At 44.6% G+C, this 20,750-nt stretch overlaps 4 protein-coding genes across 4 annotated transcripts; 1 reads left to right on the top strand and 3 right to left on the bottom strand.

The window, feature by feature from the left end:
- Positions 1–453: 453 nt before the first annotated feature.
- Positions 454–1,422, bottom strand: FOMMEDRAFT_16892 (uncharacterized protein). Its single transcript, XM_007262467.1, has 4 exons — positions 1,384–1,422; positions 1,209–1,319; positions 1,012–1,078; positions 454–873 (listed from the first exon to the last, which is right to left on the bottom strand). The coding sequence occupies exons 1-4, from the start codon at positions 1,405–1,407 to the stop codon at positions 791–793; spliced, it is 285 nt and encodes a 94-aa protein (XP_007262529.1). The 5' UTR covers positions 1,408–1,422; the 3' UTR covers positions 454–790.
- Positions 1,423–1,993: 571 nt separating this feature from the next.
- FOMMEDRAFT_151455 (uncharacterized protein) lies at positions 1,994–3,711 on the bottom strand (the record flags this gene model as incomplete). Its single annotated transcript, XM_007262466.1, has 7 exons — positions 1,994–2,166; positions 2,259–2,332; positions 2,383–2,637; positions 3,036–3,085; positions 3,157–3,248; positions 3,308–3,379; positions 3,558–3,711. The coding sequence occupies 7 exons, from the start codon at positions 3,709–3,711 to the stop codon at positions 1,994–1,996; spliced, it is 870 nt and encodes a 289-aa protein (XP_007262528.1).
- A 1,693-nt stretch (positions 3,712–5,404) lies between these two features.
- FOMMEDRAFT_102039 (uncharacterized protein) lies at positions 5,405–12,469 on the bottom strand (the record flags this gene model as incomplete). Its single annotated transcript, XM_007262465.1, has 10 exons — positions 5,405–5,822; positions 5,884–6,672; positions 6,729–6,916; positions 6,969–7,069; positions 7,123–8,127; positions 8,187–9,501; positions 9,548–11,054; positions 11,106–11,831; positions 11,879–12,117; positions 12,182–12,469. 10 exons carry the CDS (start codon positions 12,467–12,469, stop codon positions 5,405–5,407), a joined length of 6,576 nt encoding a protein of 2,191 aa, XP_007262527.1.
- Positions 12,470–12,631: 162 nt separating this feature from the next.
- On the top strand, positions 12,632–16,722 carry FOMMEDRAFT_165124 (lipid phosphate phosphatase 1; the record flags this gene model as incomplete). Its single annotated transcript, XM_007262464.1, has 10 exons — positions 12,632–12,714; positions 12,770–12,883; positions 12,935–13,060; positions 13,112–13,155; positions 13,208–13,271; positions 13,331–13,571; positions 13,624–15,565; positions 15,701–16,450; positions 16,510–16,605; positions 16,661–16,722. The coding sequence occupies 7 exons, from the start codon at positions 12,632–12,634 to the stop codon at positions 13,846–13,848; spliced, it is 897 nt and encodes a 298-aa protein (XP_007262526.1). The 3' UTR covers positions 13,849–15,565; positions 15,701–16,450; positions 16,510–16,605; positions 16,661–16,722.
- Between the last annotated feature and the right edge of the window lie 4,028 nt (positions 16,723–20,750).

Below are 20,750 nucleotides of genomic sequence, written 5' to 3'. Positions count from 1 at the left end.
ATGCATTGAAATAGTGAAGCTGTTGATGCACCAAGCACATCAGTAGTCTCAATGCTGGTACCAATTTGGGACTACCAAGTATGTGATCCAGAGCGGCAGAGTTCACATGTGGTCCAGAGAGGGTTGGCCGTTCATTTCTGATAATGAACGCTTCTTAGAGGTCGCCAGATAACTCCGACGTGAGAGACCAAGCCTGGAGTTAAGCACTACTTCTGCATCGAGCTATTCTAAACATTTGTTAAAGTTGGATACCCAATTGCTATCTTTGGTGTACTTCTCACCTGGCGGAATGGAGGTGGATCCACTTTGGTTTGCACCAGCTCGATTGTTTCCCGCAAGTAATGCATACTGGACACATACGGACCCTATTTGACTGTCGACTGTCGCAGACCATAACAAATCCGCGCCACCCTTATCCTATAATGTAGAAAGATTAGTCTTGTGAGGTTGTCAAAATATTGTTTTCGCACTTCAATTACATGTTGTATAGATAACATACACGTACATTATAGATTACAAGAACGATTGAAGTCGAGATATTGGCTGTGGAGAAATCCATTAATGTCCATTCTGCCCATCCCAAGGAAACTGGGCTAACGGACGTGCGATGGTGAGTCGGCATCGTGAACACTCGACTGATGGACTTCTCCCTTCGGACCAGCCGATTGCCATACAACGCCACATTCTATATCACACGCAAACCCGAGTCTCGGTCCGTATGACCTATATGAAACCCGAAATAACACCTGCTTCTCTCGCACATCGTATTCCAAGAACGACAAAGCCGACATCACTTGCTCGACATCACGTAGCTGCTCGTGTCCAGGACGGCCTTTCCACATATTGCGCAAGCACCTTTCTTGTACGCGCAGCCTATACGCATGGAGAAAGTAGAGAAGCAAGAAGAAAGATGGTACAGCGATGAATGGTTGGTTGTTAAGTAAACGCGGGAGAACCAGCAAGAATTCATCAGCGTATGTGAATGAAAGGACTTTGAAGAAGTACACGTACCGTGACAGTACTTCGCATTGTTCTGCGTTGTGGGCTGCTTGCAGTCTTTGCACTTCCCTTGGTACGGCTAGAGGATGGCAGGTGGTCAGTAATCACACCCGGGCAAGGGTAATATGTGAGCTGTATCAGAGCTCAGAATAAGGAAGACGAGTGGCAGGCGCTCAGGAGAGTAAGGAACGAAGAGTGTAGATACTCACCGAGAACCTCGTCTTCTTTGAAAGCTTCATCTCACCGACCTTGCGAGAGCCCGCCTTGATACTGTCCGACGATGACGTGAACGGGTCAGGTGCGGCGACTTTGGACAATTTCTGACAATCATGAGAAAGTCGTGAATCGAGAAATTCCTAAAGAGAGGAATAACGGACGGCGTACCTTCTCACATTTCTTGCACACCATGTTTGCAACGATTGCCAACGGTGGTAGACAGTGTACAAAAAAGTTGCAAGGGACATTCATTCAAGCTCAAAGCGCTGACATAAAAACAGCACATGACAGCTAGACACAGCCACCATCTTTTATCACGTTTGTCGCTCGATGCCAAACTTCCAGTTCTAACTCCCAAGACTACCTATGACTTATAAGTATTATGGTGGTTACCAGCATTTGCGATATGGCGTTCTGGTCCAATTCGAGTCTTAGGAAATACTCAATAACTTTGAACATCAATACTTGAATAATTGGCATTCGCAAGCATGTCTTCAGTGCGTTGTAATACCTTATTCACGTCACGTAGACTTCGTGCAGTATTACTAGGATACCGGGAAAGTTACTAATAAACCAAAAAACTCGAGCAGGCCCATCAAATCATTACGTATCTGCCGCCAACTAGACCATAAAAATGAGGTAAGCCTTCTCTTGACGACTGACAGAATCCTTGAACATGGTTCACTGGCCGCACGATGTTTCATATCTGTCCTGGATTTTAAGTAGTTTAGTCTGTTTTATTGGGCATTGTCACTTTGAACTCACCCTAGTCAATTTTTTATGGCTGTTTCTTGATGACTCGGCCTTGGGTTTCCGGCTTGACAATCCCAGACAAAGGCCATGGGACCCTACGTGTTCTTTCCACTGTTTCTTGACCCACTTGTTGCATTCCCTGCAGAAGATTCGGCGTGGACTGATCACTCCAGTAAGAATTCCCTCCATGAGCTCCACCTGTGTCTTACACGCATCTGAGAATGGGACATTATCAGCAAGACAGCCCTGGGAGTATTGCCAACATGCAGTTCTTTGCTTTTTGCACTCACACTGAGAGTTCGGCTTTGTTTTAGGCTTCTTTGTGTTCGCCTCTAATGCAGCAAGTTCGTTGCACAGTTTATCCCTATAATATTTGTTAGATCCGCTGACTAGAATTCCTTTTATTCGACGAACTGGATTAGTGGACACCTCAGCTTGTGCGTTAACCACCTATGAAGGGTTTTATACGCAATCGGAGTCCGGTATCGTGGTCCTTTGCAGAGACTACAGGTCCAAATATCCTCGATGGTCCCAATCTCAGGATCGTTGCGGAAAAACTCATGCTTATAGTCTCCCGATGTACTCGCTCTGCCAGTGACTGCTTGTACAAGCGACAGATCATTTACATCATCAACAACGTAGAGATGACCATCCAAGGAGTAGTACGTTCTGCATCACGAAAAAGTCTTAAGTATTGTACTTGCTTGTAATCCTATACATTTTGTACTTTTTATAAATTTTGTCAATGTTAATATAATCTTCATAGGGGGTTAAGCAAGGAAAGTACAATGTTAAATAAGTAAGTAAGAATACTTGTAAAACTTGGCAATTTCCTTTATAATTGTATAAATTGTCAAGCTATACAAGTGATTATAACATACTTCCTAAGATTACAAGACCAAGACATACTTATTTATTTGAGAAAGTATAATGTCTGCTTACAATCCCCATAAGTCACTACAAGCATTTGAACAGCTTGTTTTGGCTTTGCTTACAATTTTGTATTAAATAATTAATAAAATGCAATTATATTTAATTATAGAATACAAAAAGATAGTAAATAAAACATTATTTCTACGGCCCCAATCCCTACACCACCAGCAGCCTCTGCCTCGTTCTTTCGCAAGCAGGATTCACGTCAGTAAAGTATTGATGCGTTCTTGGGCCGTTCGATGTAGTCTTCGTCACCGCGCCTTGGTCGTCACCCAGTCCCTGCAAAGTTGAATTGTGTATGCGTGTGACTTGTGAGGTTGAGCAGGTTGTAGAGGTTGAGGCTTCGCCTGTGAGACAGGTTTAGAATGATTAGCAAGTGACAATAGGAAAGAAAAGATGGACGCACCGCGACAGCGTGCAGCGAGTGTGAGTGGTGCATGCAGGTTGAGATCCGGAGTGTTGAACGAGTTGATTCGGACTGCGGACGAAACAGTGTCTGTGCACGTGTGGTCTATGGTTTATCTACGGCGTCCAATGGGAGGTGTAGTAAACTGAGTCGTTGATTGCAAGGTGTATCTCTAGGACGTTCCGGCTCGAAAGGTGAAGGTGAAGTGGAAGGCAGATGGACTCGCCTCAGGTGGGGAGTGGTGGGTCACTGCTTCCGTTCGAAATGGTGTCATGCACGGCACTAGGGAATGTAAATGCACGCAGTGTGAGCCCATCGAGGATGATGTCAAACATGGAATGGGTAGAGAAGGAGAGTGGGCGGGGGGTCGGAGAGAGGATTGCGCCTTGAGAGTGGTGGTACATGGACGTTGTCGCAAGCGTGCTCGTGTGTGCTCATCGATTGTTGCTTGCGTTGCTGAGCGGGAAGAAGTACGCGAATGCATGTAATTATTGAGAAGTCGTTTGGCATTGATCAACTATGCGGATGCGCGAATGCAACTGTAAAAAAGAAGGGAAGAATAATAAAAGGAGGACAACGAAGGAGAGGCAACGCAAGAGGCAGAACGAGGAGCGGGAGGGATGAAAAGGAGACAAAAAGTTGGGAGGAAAGGGATGAGCAACTATTGTGCGCGTTATTATGAAGTGGACTGGCTGCTTACAATTTACACTGAAGGACGGTGTAGCCAGCTGGGTCGTGTCGTCACAGGATCTGAGGCTCAGCACGGGCATCGCAACAGCAGATTGGAGAGACAATGCAGCGATGTTTATTGTCTAGGTGGTTGCAGGCAGTGTGCCTGCTGGAGGACGCTTGTAGGCAGAGGACTGGACTGGAGAGGACAAAAGCAACGACATAGTGTTGGGGGAAGAGGGTTGGGGGAGATGGTGGAGGTAGGAGGAAAGGAGTGACGAGAGCAAGTGCGTCATTATATGCTCTCGATCTTCGGTATTCGATTATGTAAGCACTTCGATATATAGTTTAATAGAAAACTAAATTATATTATAAGCCTAACAGGGTGATTGTTAACAATATTAATATATATAATTACATATTATTGTACTAAAAGTATTGTAATTAACTTACAAGTACAATGTATTACTTTTATGACTATTATAATTAATCAACTATTGTTACAAATAACTTATAATATAATTTTAACAGATTACAATAAGAGTTGAGTACTTGTACCTCACATGTAATGTTGTAATAATACCATTAGTAAGCTTACTTGCTCTAAAACATGTTTGTAGTTTAATAGAAACTTTGTATATTTCTTACATTTATATACAATCATTATAATTACATTACAAGTAAAATATAAGTATTATTTTAAAATGTAATGCTTATGAAATCATTTTATTAGATTACTTTTGCTATTATTTAATACATTTGTTGCGACTTTTTCGTGATGTGTGACCCTTATAATGCATGATCTATGAAGAATAGCTATTTCACTTACATCTCTTGGATCTTATCACCTTTCCTAACTAACCCACTCTTAAGAATGTGCATGTCTGTTAGCATTTTTAATGGAGCCTGTAAGCTATTTTGTGTAAGTGTTGCTGTCTCTTGGAAATAGTAATGATAGTTAGCGATGATTACACAGGCGGAAGACCAGCTGTCCGACAATCAGTGGGAATATCCTGTAAGAGTCGTCTGGGAGCTGCCTATTAGGAGAAGGCTGTGAGGCGGTAGAATCCGTAGACACTCGTCGTTATAAGCTTAGGAAAAGCATCACACATTATACCTGTTCAATAAATGGCATGCTTTCATACATAGGAAGATTCAGGGAAAATACACTAGAATTTGTGGAACGACCGTTTGGAATGGCAATATCGGCGTCTTCCTACTAGCACAAAGCTAGAAGAGAAAGAATACCTGGGCATTAATAAACAGATAAGAAACCTAAGGGACCGTGATTTCGGCTTTGATTCTGGGTAGCTGGCCAACCGATTCTGGCAGGGAAGTACTTGTCCGACTAGATATGAAGACAACTGGCACACAGTGTTTTTGTTTTAGATTTAATAGCCAAAATCGAAATTAGAAATGTATTAGCATTCATAATAATTTTTTCTTAGTCCGCTGCTCAAAGATCTCAACGTCAATCGTGCCTAGGCTGAGAAATCGCCATATATGTACAAGTTTTGTCTGCCCATATCGTCGCACACGCCCGATCGCCTGAGTCTCGCACGCCTCGTAGATCTCTTGGGTGCTCGTCAGCAAAGGGTTGACGAAAATCGCGTGGTTTGCGCCTGTAAGATTAGCGCCACTGGCACTCTCATCAGTGACGTTTAAGAGCAGCACTCTTTCTTCGGAATCATTCTGGAACTTCTCTAGATTCTTTGACTTCTGGGAAGCACTGCCTTTGATTTCGAGAAACTTGATTTTGTTCGCACTGAACGCCGCCGCTACCTTCTTCATGAGATCCGGAAACTGTACGAATACCAAGACACGTTCTTGGTTAGGTATTCGTTTCCTAAGAATTTGATAGGTGGTCAGGTTAATATGTCAGTAGGGGAAACAATGGCGACACTAACTGTATGAGCTCAACAATCTTTTCGAGCTTAACCCCAAAATGTTTTCCAGTGCCATCCCGAGCAACATCATCAACACCAAGAGTGTCGCCCTTGACGATGTTAAGAACGCGAGCCGCAGCATTGCATCCGCCAGATTGGGCACAAACACATTCCTCGCGTTCTGCACAGCTCATCACACACTTTATGCAACCAATATGGCCGCAAGACGATAGCACGGCAATATCCTCAATTGGGATTTTTTGGTTTGCACACGAGGGACAAGAGGCAGTCGAAGGTATGCCCGACTGTTTCTGTAAGTCTCGAACAACAGTGAAATAACGCAGCGACCGGACACGGCCAACGAGTTCCTTTGTCAATCTCCGAATCTCATGGGTCTGTTCTCGGATATCCCAGATCAAATCACTGATGCCGTTTGAGACACCCTTGGCTTTCCCTTTGTCCTTGACGTTCTTCCGCGAGTCGGCTGATTTATTTGACGGACAAGACAATGGACCTTCAATACCGGCCATCTTCAGTTGTTCAAGAGCAATCGAAGTAGCGTCCTTATCACCGACTCCTTCGTTATGAGTTACACGTACATACTCCTGGAAGTACGTTTCGGAGTCGGTTTTTCCGATTTCACTTTGAAGCGCCAATGCATGTTGTAGCTTATCTACGAGTTCTCGCTTACAATCCTCAAGCTGTTTCGTGCGCTCGCGGACGATGACTTCACAAGCCTTCATTGCATTCTCTTCATTGACGTCGAGGTCAAAATGTGAGCAACGCTTCAGCAAAGCCTCTTCAGCAGAGCTACCGTTTCAGATTATTGATAACCAATCCGAGTGACAATACTGCATTGTACTTACCTGCTTTCTCCAAGAGACTGAGCTAATCGTTTCTCGCGATCGCTTTCAGACTTCCGCCCACGCTTAATTGTCATATCCAACGCACGCAAATGATGTTCCAATTCAAGGTAGATGGCACGTTCAGCTGCTGGCAAATTGACCAATTCAATTTTTTCAACCCATGAGATTTCATCAATTTCGGCGATGTTCTAGGATACGTCGTTAGAAGTAGTAAAAACATCATATCAAGTCGAGGCTAACTTGTCGAACAAACTGGTCTAAGAATTTTTGACCAAGTTGGTGACGATGTGCATGCCATTCATTGGTATGAACCTCGCGGAACGAGTGGAACTTCTCCGAGTCTAAACGAGTGGAACGTTAATCAATGTTTGAATAATGTTTGGAAAGTTTGTACCAGTCTGCTCCCTCTGCCTCTTCTTGACTGACGCAGATTGACCTTCTCCGTCATCATCAACGCCCAAATGAACGTTGAGAAAAGCAGCTATGGTCTTCAAGGAAGCAAAGTCGTGGATGGGAGGGGTGCCTGAAAGCACCCATCGACGAGTCGCCGTGAGCCTCTGCACCATGGAAAGGATTTTCCCTTCCAAATACGTGTACTCGTCAATGACAATACGAGCGAAATGAAAAATCTCCAGGGGTGGAGAATGCATTTGTTCCCAATCGTTTTTTGCTTTGGTCTTTAGTTTCCACGGGTCACTTTCCTCCCTCAACTTCATCGGTTTCACCTGCTTGATCTTTGCAGAAGCCGTTTTACTCGCTATAGACACCGCCTTGAGGGGGCCACCGTTCACCATATCCCGCGTAATTTCGGTAGAGGTTTTTGCTCTTTTCAGCAGGCGACTCGGCTTTGAAGGCCGTTTGACCAGCTTCTTGGCATGCCCAAAGTCTGTATGTTCATTTACACCATCGGACTCGTCCCTTTTCTCCTCGGATTCGGATAGTGAGTCTTCGTAATCAGAGGACTCAGCTTTGCGCTTTATTGGTTTCTTAAATCTCAAACTCGAGGTGGACTTCGCGGAAGCTTTAGTCGTACTCAAGCCTTTCGGCCGAACGTCAACTTCGTCAGAGTCAGAGTCAATGAGGGAAATTCGACCTGTACACTTTCGAAGGCGGCGTGTCGTGCTGTCCACGTCCGACGATTCCACGGCCGAGGTTGCTTCGGACGCTGGCGGTGCGGACACTTCAGCATCTGAAGAGTACGACCGTGCAACGGTGCTCGGGCTCCTGTGCACCGGGATGACGACCTCTACAATTTTATTTGACGGGGGCGGTATGCGCGGGTGCTCTTCATCTACATACATTGAATCATTTGGCCTGCTCCCTGATTCAATCTCAGCTGGTACGCGTGCTTTCGCACCCTTGACTCGCCTCTTCTGTACGAAAACATCGGCTTCATTATCTGTTAATAAATGATAAAAATGGTGAGTTTGTTTGAAATTGAAGGAGAATAGGGCTGACCTTTCTTGCGAGCATCAAGAATCGCCTGCATGACTGCCTCTGAACCATTGGTGCGAAGCTGTTCGACTTGATCACGAAGTGATCCTAGGATATGATCTAGCCTTGCATTAAAGAAACGGCCGTCTTGGCTTGGTAAAGTCCCGCCTGCAGCAAATGCCTCGAGGTTGGCAAGGTAAACACTACTGTGGAAGAGATTTGAAGCCACAATGACAATGTCAGCTTCTTGGACGTCTTTGATAGTCAACGAGTTGAGGCTACTAGCAGTTGAGACGATGACCACAGTGAAAAGGTCACCAGTGAACTTATTCACCTCTGAACCCCACTGGCGTGTAAGGTGGGGAGGAACGACAATCAGTGTGCTTCTCACATAAATTTTGCCACTAAGCTGCGCAGAAGGCGGTCGCGGTTCCTGCCTGATGCACTTTGCACCACTGTCGATCAAACCGAGCGTAATTGCTGTCTTCCCGTATCCAACTTCGTCGGCGAGAACACCACCGCGAACAAATACTGGACGCTGTGCTCGCCCTTGTGCACGCCAGTTGAGGGGTCCCAATACTGCTTCCGCGATTTCTTCTTCAATAAACGGTTTCGCATCTAGCGACTCTTGTCTAAGCATCCAGCTAAGTGAACGCAGTTGTTCTGGCCGCAACGGTATCTTGAAATGTTCCGGTTGGTCGACCTTTGTATCTTTACGGTTGCTTGTCAGTATGAATTTCGGCAAATTCAGTTTCGGATAATCAGTGAAATTCGTGTTTAAATACCACGAGAATGTAGGATTTGCCGCACGGTCAAGGGTAGGCAAACGGGAATATGCTCGATGAATCAGCGACTGGAAGTTCACGCCAATTCGGACAACTCCAACGCGGGTCCCCTCATCCAACCGCAATTGGGTGACAAATACTGCTGGCCGGTTCTTGAGGTCGCGTTCGTATACCCCAGCTTGGAGGGCGTCTTCTACAGCACGGACTTTACCATTCTCGTTTCGAATCCACAGGATACCCGGAGGTGCAGGAGCACAGCGTCCACACTTGTGCGTGATTGAATTGTTCGGCACGGTCACTTCTAACCACTGATTGAACTGTTCATTCTCATGTACAATGCGTTCAATGAGCCATGAAAGGGCCCGGAACGTTACACGTTCGTGGACTTTGTCTACTTCAACCCATTTTCCGCGTGGCCATACTGCGTCTGTTTGATCCTTTAAGGGCACTTTGCATACGAGCAAGGCTTTTGCACTAATACAGTCGTCGGTAGACATGCTCACTACGAACGAAGTTGACGGTGTCGCAAAGCTCGCTTCGCGACCTTTTGAGGACTAAAAGAAGTCAATTTTTGAAGTAGATTATAATGAAGGGACACACCTGCATCTTGATCATATCTGACTTCACCCATATACAGGGAATATGACAAGTGACAGGCCTACCCTCCTCGCCAACGTCTGCCTGTCTCCACTTTGAATCAAGCTTGCATATAAGGGGCCGTGTCTCGCCAAACTGGTATCGCCGGGTGTTGATTGAAAAGACAAACGCATCCCGATCAGTTGTACCACACCGAGTCGGGTCTAAAAAGAGGAAAAGCGGTGGTTGCATATGGCCATGATCACCCTCTTTGCGGTGCAGGGCATTTGTAGCAGTGCCGCATTTATCTAGTAATGCATAAGTGCCAGAGATGTTGCGATCAAATGAACCTGCCGCATCTTCCGGCACAGAAATCACAAGTTTACTGAAGACGGTCTGATCCTTGTATACGCCCTGAAGCCCAAGACGAGCTTGCCACGCAGGTACCTTCTCGCCAGTCCCTCTTATAGATACTTTTACTTGAGAAGGTCTTGGAAGCGCAATTTCCCAGCAACCATCCAAAAGCCCAGACTTGCAGCGCATTCGTGCAACAGGAAGCTCCAAGATGGACCGTATCTCGCTGTTAGCGGGTTCTTTTTTGTCAGCGTGTGCAAAGAGGCGCCATTCAGGCTGCTGTGGGTGCAATTGAAGTTCCAGAGTACTCCACGGAGAAGTGAATGTCGCAATCCAGATTTCTTGTCTCTTTAGCTCAACGAAGCGATGCTCGAATTCTACAACGCGCATTAAAGCAGAGCGCCATGCATTCCACTTCTTCTCTGGTATATCAGTTGCATGACGTGCCCGCAGACAACTCAAGAGATCATCTGTAAACCCACATAAAGAGATGCACATTGGCAAGGTGGCTTTCAGTTTGCGTGCAAACAATTGGGGTTGAATTCTCGGATGCTTGCTGAAAACAATTGGACGGTAGGCATGTTCTGGTCGTCCACCACACTTCTCGCAAGAAGTTGTGCCGCAGTCCTTGCATCGGTTTAGTACTCGATAAGTGATGTCGGTCCGACCCTCGCATTCACATAAGCGAACACTTGCTTGCGCTTCCTCAATAAGCTTAGATAATGAGGCTTCCATTGTAGATGAAAGATTGAGGGGGTGCTCTATCAGGCTTTCCTCTCGAATAGACGCCTCGACATTAGTATGCACCGGGTCCACATCCATGACATGATTCTGGACACTCTCTGCCTCGATTACTCCGGCCTTCTCTTCGTAGGTATCCTTGTCATGGCCTCTCTTCAGCAGGTCCCTACCAACAACTAGAGCAGCGAGCATACATGCGCCGATGACAGTTGTGGACATTGCGTTCCCCGCCAAGTCAGCCAACTGGTCCTCAGACTCCCGTGTCAACAATAATTTGTTGACGGGCAATCCCTGCATCGACAGTGCTTCAATGCCAACTATCGGCCCTCCTCTGTTCGTAATATATGGGATCATCGATGGTGTTAGGCATGGGCATACTCCAAGCCGCTTTGAACCGATTTCTCGATCAACATTCTGGGATAAGTTCCACACTTCGCTGGGGAAAATACTTTGAGACTCAATGAAGAGTACAAGTAAACGGACTTACGTCTTAAAAGACGGATCAACGCCTTGCTTCGCTTTACGCAGCAACGAAATGTCCATGAGATCCCAGACACGCTCGACTTGAACGACGCCCCAATCTCCCCATGCAAAGTCAGGGAGTTTACAAAATCCTCCTTCTTCCCAACTTGTCAGAGGTCGTTTTGGTCCTAGACCTTCTTCAAGCCGCGCGCGTTGATGCCGAGACTCACAGCGACCCCAGTCTGTTCGACCTGTGCGACGGTCAAGTGCACCGAAGCTTTCTCGCACAAGTTTCTGACGCGCCTGATGAATCCGCTGATCATCAGTCGGTAACATCCAAGAATCGAGCGTTGTCGATGCTGGCCGCTCCAGCCTGTTGACAAGGGTACGCCACGAATCGGGTATTTTCGAGTTTTCCTGATGCACTGCAAGAAGGTAGACACGTGTACGCGTGTGTGGGATGTAGAAATTTTTTGTGTCAACACGAAAATACGCAGCGCTGTATTGTATATTCCCGAAATGACTGACAACCTTGTTCCATGGAGCACCGCATACGTTCTCCAGGATAACAAGGGGAGGACGATGCTTATCCACCCACGATAACATCCCTCGGAATGTCCTCCCGGATTCTCCATTCGAGTCAATATCTTTCTTCTCGTTGTTTAGAGTCGAGTAGTCGACACATGAAGTACCTGCTATTAGAAGGTCCACATCTCCCGGAACAGGTTCTCGCGATCCATAGGCAGTAGTCCTAAGAATTGGTAAGATAGATCATGCAGCAGATAGCAACATGCATACGCTTCTTCACCACCCAGCTCGCAGACATCGCGAAATAAAATTGGCGGCGAAAAGTTACGTTCGATGAAAGCCTGTTTGAAAGGCTCGATTTCGCACGAAAATACATGATGGAAGTCAAGCTTTGTTGAGAATATTCTTTGCATAGACTCTTGAATCAATTCAAGAGCAAGAAGTGGCGATTCTGTTCCTGAACACATTGTCGCTACGCGTATTCGGCGACCCTTCGTATGATCAGCAACCTGGGAAACACAGCATAAGACCATCAGCTATTTACACATTACTGTTCGCCAATCTATTCCTGACCTTTGCAATTTCGGGAATGCGACTAACAAGGTCGTTGAAAATACTAGGTACGTCGCTCAGAGGCGGGAGATGGGAATTTGCTGGAGACGCCTTCTTGTCCGGCACAGTGTCGGACGTTCCAGATTTTTCCCTAGTCACCTCGTCATAGGCCTCATCGCCCTCTCCAGCCGCAGTATCGTCGCTAGTGTAGCCATCCTCGTTGGCTCGTTTTTCCGGCTTCTTCTTGGTTATGAACGCGTTTAGCGTGGACTGCCCTTTTAAGGCGGTTGATGTGCTGAACCTGGTCATCGCGTCCGCACCAAATGCGTGCTGTGATGTGCAAAATCTCTTGCGAGAGACGAGACGCGACGCGCCGCGCCTCAGCCAGTTACGGATAACGTGACTGTGTCATACTTTTGCCTCTGTTACGGATTCGCTGTTCGAGGCTCCGCGCTGCTCTCATGCAAAGTCATGTCTGGCTTAGTCGAGCATTTCAGAAATTATTACGGCCCAGAGGCACTCGACTGGTTTGATGTCTCATACATAGGTGACTGGTATCGAACGTTCTTCTGCAGACACGCGGACTTGTGCTCACTTGTCAATTAAAAGGCTCACGGCAACCTTACTCTGGTTTGTTGCCGGATTCATCGACCATTTTGAAGTCTTTGAACGCGAGTTCTCTCTTGATGATCCGCTCATCAGTCATCCGCATAAGAAGCAGCAGTGAGCAGACTAACGTTCACTTCCCCTGCGAAATCTCAAGGAAGCCTTTAGGATAAGTGGATATACGAATAATGCAATAGCCTTGCTGGTACCGCTCGTGTTCATAACAGCAGCTTCAGTCATGAAGCGATCTTTCATAGACTTACATCATGGTGCTCTTGGCCTATGGGTCTCTAGGTACGTATTGCTCGGAATGCAGTCAAGCGCATGCCGGAATATTATATACAGGAGTTTATCACATGTCATAACGGAATTCCTGAAGAACAGAGTTGGTGCGTTGACTTCTCTTAGTTACTCGTTACTAAGCCTAATGGAGCGTGCAAGGTCGCCTTCGTCCTGATTTTCTAACTCGTTGTAAATGGGGAGAGGCAGTCAATCATTGTACTGGGTATATCTGTCCTTCCACCAATACCGGTGTTTATTAATATTCAATCCTCTTATCCCCAGCAAGTTCAATGACATTCTTGATGGTCGCAAATCGTTTCCATCGGGCCACTCTTCTACCGCATTTGCAACGATGACCTTCCTCTTTCTCTGGCTCAGTGCACATACAGTAGCATGGACCTTTAGCGCTGCCCTTCCACCGCGAAATCCATGGATAGTCACATCTCGCATGGGTAGAGTTTTCATCACGCTGCTCCCTTTAATTTTTGCGACGTGGGTTGCTTTGTCAAGACTCGAAGACTATGTGAGCTATTTTGTTTGCCTACATTTACTGGACCTAATTCTCATACGCGTAGAGACATCACAAAGAAGATGTAATCGTCGGAGGCCTCATTGGCATCCTTTGTGGGGCTGTTGGCTATTTGTCGTACTGGCCAAACCCGTTCTCTCATCGCCGACACTCTGATGGGACGACTATCACACCAAGGCTCTTGTACAGCAATGAATCGGATCGTTTGAGTTCAGGGGAAACGAACAGAAATGACTATGAATTAGCGCGGCTTGAAGAAGGGTCCGCATAGCTCGCGTGAGGAGGAAAACAAACTATCGAGAGTTAAAAAAAACGGAAAGGATATTTGGGCTTTTGACCTCTGAACCGTTATGCACTGTCCTTAACAAATATCCATCGGTCGCCTACTTTACGCATTTGCCCACCTCGATTGCCACCGCCAACCTCATTACCAGTGCCAGCCGCTGGTATTCCCATATCCTCTGTGCCTGCAACCCCACCTTCTTTCGAGGAGAATAATCGTTGTAAGGGGGGCTCCGGAACCACCGCATCGGAATTTTCGTCGTTTGTTTTTATGCTATACATGTCACTCGTTTGCCGGTCCTGGGTTGTTTCGCGACCTGTATCGGCTACCCTCGATGACGTGCCCGCACTATTTTCTTCGCCATTGGGATCCATCCCTGTGCCCATGCCCATAGTCATTGCTGTCTCCATACTGGCCATCACTAATTGTAATAATTCTTCTTGCGACGGAACGTAACCATGTGTGCCCTGAAAGGCGTCACCTAATGCTTGCCAGGCATCTGCACTTGTCGGGTCAAACGTCGAGATGTCGAAGTTTTCAAGGCTCGTTGCGTTCGAGTGGGTATTTCTCAAACCACTAGAATCAACTACCATCGAGCTGGCGGCACGAGGATCTGCTAATTGTGCTGTTGCAGCCTCATCGACAGTATCAGGACCCGATCCTCCTTCATGGACACCAGGCGGGGCGCCTTCGGATCTCCGTCTACTTTCCTCAGGCTCTTCAGAACCAGGACGAATGTCGCGACCAAATTCATCCTTTCCTGGTCCAGAAGCTCCAGGCAACGGGGCCCGAGGACGTTCCACTGGTGATGCTATAGCCGGTCGTCGTGGTGGGCTGTAGGTCGGTCTGTTATCTCGTCTGCGTGATGGAGGACTCCGCGAGTTACTATTCAATCGTCGTCGATTTGGCGGAGGACATCCTTCGTAATAATCATCACGTCCGCGATCCCATGAGGAAGACTCGTAATCTCGATCATACTCCCCTCTGAAATCACCCCTCCCACGACCTCGGAATCCACCACGAAACCCGCGTGCATTGACACCTCGGCGCCGGTTGTCGTGGTAGTATTCGCCTCTTCCCGCAGCATCTGGTGCTTCGTCGAATTTGCTAGGCCGAGATTCTCGGTATCCAGGCCCAGGATTTGGTTGGCGCTCACTGCTAACAGGTGATGCAGTACTCGGACTGAACATATTATTATTTTGCGGCACCACGTTAGGATTAGCAATATACGGTGACATTCCAATCATTATTGGCTGAGGTATTGGTCGTACTTGTGGTTGCGGGGGAGCACCAGCAATACCCGGTTGTTGGTGCCCTCCATTATTACTGAGCTGCTGCAGAAGCGCTAACTGCAGCTGCCCCAGCTGGGCCTGGTTTTGTGTTTGTGGAAGTGACAAAGCAGGAGGATTTGATATGTTTGCAGGTGTTTGGCTGTTTCAGGTGATCGTCAGATGAATACATTTCTAGTCGACGAGTACAGATGGACACTGATAGGAGGAAAGGCGTGCTCACCCTATTAAAGAATTGTTTGCGGCGGCGGCGGCGGCGGTAGATAGCAGGGCAAGGAGAGCAGCCTGCGCGGCCTCAGCATTGGGCGGCGTAGTGGTACTCGCTGCAGGAGGCGGTGTGATCACGGCCGGCGGCGTCGGATGTTTGCGTGGATCGGTCGTGGGCGTTGGCGTGTTGTTCGTTGCAGGCTTTGCTTCTAATAGATTTATTTGTTTCAGTCAACTCTCAGTGACCACTAGATTTTTACGCGCAAAAAAACAAAACGGGAGTTGTGGATTAAATTGCCACAGGAAATACTTAGCAACATAAAGTAAAGAAACACGATAGGCACCTTTCACTGTCTGATCAGAACTCTCAGCCGCCCTGCACTGCGTATTTAACCGTGTTAGTACACTCGAAGGAAATGTACTCGATTTCGTCCATATGTCAAGTATTTTCTTCGTTTTTTCCTGTATCCATACATGTAAGGCGAGGTGTGAACGTTAGGTTACGGCGTAAGTCAGTGGTATTAAGGCGAAACAACACATCGATATAGTACGGGAACGAGCTGCTCGATCACATGAAACGCATATAGCCGCTCTGCCGTCTTTTTCGACGTTCAATGTCGCTTCACTTCAAAGGACATCACTGTACTCGTGCTGTATAGCCAGATTTTGCCACTGATTAGCTCCTTTTGGAGGCGATGGTCAATGTACAGATACTTTGCCAGTACGAGCTAAAGGAACGTGATATACAGCACCGAGTCCAGCAGCATAAGGTGGCTCTCTTTCGGGTAGCGTTCGATGCACGAACAGCTCTTTACGTCCATACGATAGTACTGCGGTTAGTTTCTCACCTTTGCTTCTGGAACTCCGGATGAAAGTACGTCCTGAAACAATCCGTCAAGTACGCTGTCTACCTTTGAAAGAAATGTCGCGCAGTTGCCCTTCTCAGTATTGGCATCTCCAGAAAGTTTACGCTTGACCACTTGACCACGAGCTGCACGGCACAAAGCATCGAAAACATAGAGAGACGATATTTTTGCAGAGCCCCGGACAAATTTGTGGGTGCGGAACAAAATTGACACAAGCTGCGTGTCATTCTACACCGTTGGTATAATCATGAGCTTATAGTAAGTATGCAGTTGGGCGAGTTACGCACCTCCATCAGCTTCATAGATAGCTCCGTCAGCTTCTCCATCTTCGAGGCTGACAGCCTCTTTGCATTCACCACCTCCTTCAGCAAGACTTCAAACTCCTGCACAATTCCATGCGTCAAATGCTGTTATTACTTGGACATAGATAATACACACCTCAACGTTCGCCATGTACGCATATGCAGGTCCAAAGGCAAGATGTTAAGGAAAGGTCGAAAAACATTACTATAAATCAAAATAAATCATTATTAAAAGATTTACAGAAGGATTTTGTCAGAAAAAAATTATTGCTCAAGATATAGTTGATTTGGAGTGTAAAACAGTTATATTTTAGCTAGTTTCTAATAAAATCAAAATTCCTTCTGTAAAAAGTTTCTTTATCATCTTTTTAATACTATTCATATTTTTTTGTCAATTTAAAATACATGTGGGGAGCAGAAAATCTTTTCTACAAGGACAATTTTAACCCAGACACTTGTCTATCAGTTTACTGCTTAGTTTGCCGCTTAGTTTGGTAAGTTTTCAAACTCCGCAGGACTGCACGTCAATAGGGAAAAGCAGACCCCCACTAATACCCTCAACCAATGTGTCATTAGGACTGTAGGTCAGTGTAGATCAGTGCAGATCAATGTAGATCAATGCCGATCATTTTACTCTCTTGTCACGCTTTTTGAGCATTTTTAACAAATTACACAATATTAATTTAAGGACTGGTCCATTCAAAATGATAAAACATACATATTGTAGCTCTGAAGTAGAGGAATACAATAATATAATTTTATGTTGAACACTGTAGCATAAGTAGTAGTAAAAAATTTGTCAGTAGTCTCATATTTGGAATTCATTCAATTTCAGCAGTATTGAATTTCTATACACTTTTCTACTGAATCAATTTCCTTCAGAATTCATATATATATAGTACATGTATGTATCTACATTTCTCTATTTTTTTGAGTTTATTGGTTGAGTTATGCATGAATTAGAGGGGGGTGTTCAAAGGAACGTCCCTGTTTAAAGGAACGACCAATGCCTGCAAAGTTCAGGCTCCGACGCGTCCTTTCCCACGACGGTGGTCCATGGTTTCGCTCGTTTGTTGTCGACTTGTCGTAACTCGTCCAAAAGTCGAGCTCTCTTTGTGTGAATTAACTGACCTCTGCATGAGGAATGAAATAAAGAATGAGGCCAGAATGGCTGTAGTCACACATTGTCACAGAGAATTTGGCTGATATTTTGTCACACTTGCATTGTTCCTTTGCAATAGACTGCTGATCACTACTGATTCACTTGTAGCTTACACTTTACTTTAGCCAAATAAATTTCTGTATAACATTTCTCTCAAGTATAACACATGAATTGTATTAATAAGTATAACATGTATTAATATACTCTTTTAATATTGATTTTGTTATGACTACTGATTTTTCAAGTTAAGTATAAGCAAGGCAGACACTTTGATCACCACATTTCAGCTTAAAATGGCAAATTTTCAAAGTCTGCTTGACTGTGTCTCACAACTGAAAAGCAGACCCCCAGTATTAGTCTGTAACATTTGCTAAATAAATAATTTTTTCTCTCTTTTTGTTCCTCATCTCTTAACAGTCCTATTCTATGGTTAGCACAGCTTGTTCTGGCCTCCCTTCTTAATGCTAGGCTCTGGAATGCTCTATACAAGAAGGAGAAAGGAAAAACAACAGAGAACTCACAGATATTTGATGATGGAATGCTAAAGATTATAACCTCAGATGAGACCAGGGAAAAGCTCAGGCAGAAGAAGGAATACAGGGAAAGGGAAGAGAAGGAGGTCTAGGCAAGAAAGGAGGAGGCTAAAAGGAAGAAGGAAGTTAATGATATGATTGAAAGTGAATGGAAACAAATTAAGACTCACTATAATGAAGAGCTTGCCAAATGGTAGGCTAAATGCTCTACTTAGAGGGAGGAAAGGCTCCTAAAAGCTTATTAGAGCCTTAGACCTTCTAGACCAACAAAAAAACAAGTCTAGGACAACATAATATGAGAGAGGGGCCTTAATGAAGACATTAGGAAAAAGTCACATTTCTTATAATATATTGTAGACTTTGTAAAGTAACATAAGTATTGTATATATATTATAAAGTAATTACAAGACTTGCAAATCAATTGTAAAGTTTGTATAAGACATGTTAATGTATATAAAGGCTAAGTAAGTGTTATGAATGAATACAATCTATTAAAAGTATTATATGTAACCTCTGAGGTTACACATATGACTTTAGTTAAGTATATAAAGGGCTATTTGTAGACACTTAGAGATTATCTTTGTACTTACTCCTGTACTTAGGTTGACCTCTCTAATCCTAGGTCTTTACCTGTTCTGTGTTCTTAAGTAAGGCTCTAGCCTTTACACTTTTTTTTGAACAGGCAAAATTTGGGGATTACCTCTTATTTACTGTCTTTCACTTGTACTACTGGATTGTTAGCCTCCCTCCAGCTTCCCCTTACACATTTACTATCTACTACACATTTACAGTACTCTATAGTGAGACTCTAGTTAATTATGAGTATTATGAATACTATATAAATATCCTGTTCTCTCTTAAGAGCTTATAGGGAGATTGTTACCACCTGCTAGCTAACCTTCAATCTCCTAACAGACCCTCATCAGAGGTTCTAAGCTTCTGGGAGAATGTGCTATGAAGATTGTATATGGTTGTGTCAGAGTAGAGTGTATTATACATTATTGTGAGTCTAGTCATGTTAGTAACAGTATAGAGGGGACCTAAAGGCTTAGTAAGAGGACTCAGGCTACAACTATCCTACACAACAGAAATATAGAATGTAAGCACTAGAATGTAGTCAGAACTTGTAGAACAGACAGAGAGAGAGAGTGAGACAAGAGTAGGGTATATAGAGTAAGCTTAAGAGTATAAGACTATCTAGAGTAGACAAGATCAAGACTATAGGACTAGTCTGATCTTGTATACCTATATATACTAAACTATACAAGAGTACTCAGAGAGTATGAGTTACTAAGAATGATAAGCTACAAAGAATGAAAGAAAGGAAGGTTAAAGATAAAGGTATAAAGAATAAAGGGATGAATAAAGGGTAAGAGACTATAGAATGAATAAAGAATGAAGGGGTGGTCAAAGGAATGGAATGATGAAGTAAGGAAGGGTAGTAGTAAGAGTCAGCACACATATAGTCTATAGACAGTACCCCTAATAGACAGAAGTCCTAAGTTCTAGTACAGAAGGGTGTAGAACCCTTAGAACTGAAAGTATAAGAGTAGAGAACTGTAACATTACCCCCTCTCTAAAACCAATCATTCTGATTGGTAAATATTAGGCTTGGTCAGTAGTTTAGACATAGGTCAGAACAGAAGAGTTTAGAAATCTGTAAGGTGGAGTTGATACAGAGCACTCAGATGAAGTTAATAGAAGTCTCAGATTGTCTTAGTAGTATGAGTGAGATTCTTAGCAGGTTCCTAAGTATGTTCCTCAACTGAGTATCCTTTCTAGTAGATAAGGAACTTGAGCTTCCTACACACTAGCTTAGTATCTACTATATACTCTACTTTGTATTCTGGTTCAGAACTGATGAGTTCTGGTAGAGGTAGTAGGGGTCTTTGTTGTGAAGGAAAACTAGAATTGTAGTACTAAAACAACAGAACCTTGTTAAACACTGAGTGTATACACTTCTATGTTGCTAGAAGTTAGAGTTTGTAGACAGAGATACTGACCTTCTTTTCAATAATAAAGGGTCTGAAGCACTTGTTGTCCAACTTCTTCATTAGGCAATCTAAGGTTAGATTAGTAGCTTCTAGTATAACTTTGTCACCAGACTAGTAATCCTTAGCTACAAACCTCTTCTAATCATAGTTCTACTTCATAACCTGTACTACCTTCTCTAAAAGAGCTTGTGTGTCTGCTCTAGTTTTGTGTATCTGTTCTACAAAGTCTGTTACAGATTCAGAACTACTGTTCTAGTTTAGAACTGTCCCCTAGTACAAATGTCTCCTATGATTGAGAAAGAACAGGGACTGTCCTATTATAGAGTGTTACTAGTTATTATATACAAATTCTGCTAGAGCTAACCATTCAGACTAATCTGATTACTAATGATTAATGAACATCTGGAGGTAGAGTTTGATCTCCTGATTGACTTGCTCAGTTTGACTGTCAGTCTGTAGGTAATATATAGTAGAAGGGTTCCCTTGAATTCTAAGAAGTGTATACAAGTCCTGTATGAATTTTGACTCAAATTACAG

Source organism: Fomitiporia mediterranea (assembly GCF_000271605.1).
Source record: "Fomitiporia mediterranea MF3/22 unplaced genomic scaffold FOMMEscaffold_1, whole genome shotgun sequence".
NCBI lineage: Eukaryota > Fungi > Basidiomycota > Agaricomycetes > Hymenochaetales > Hymenochaetaceae > Fomitiporia > Fomitiporia mediterranea.
This window is presented reverse-complemented; position numbering and strand designations above follow the sequence as displayed.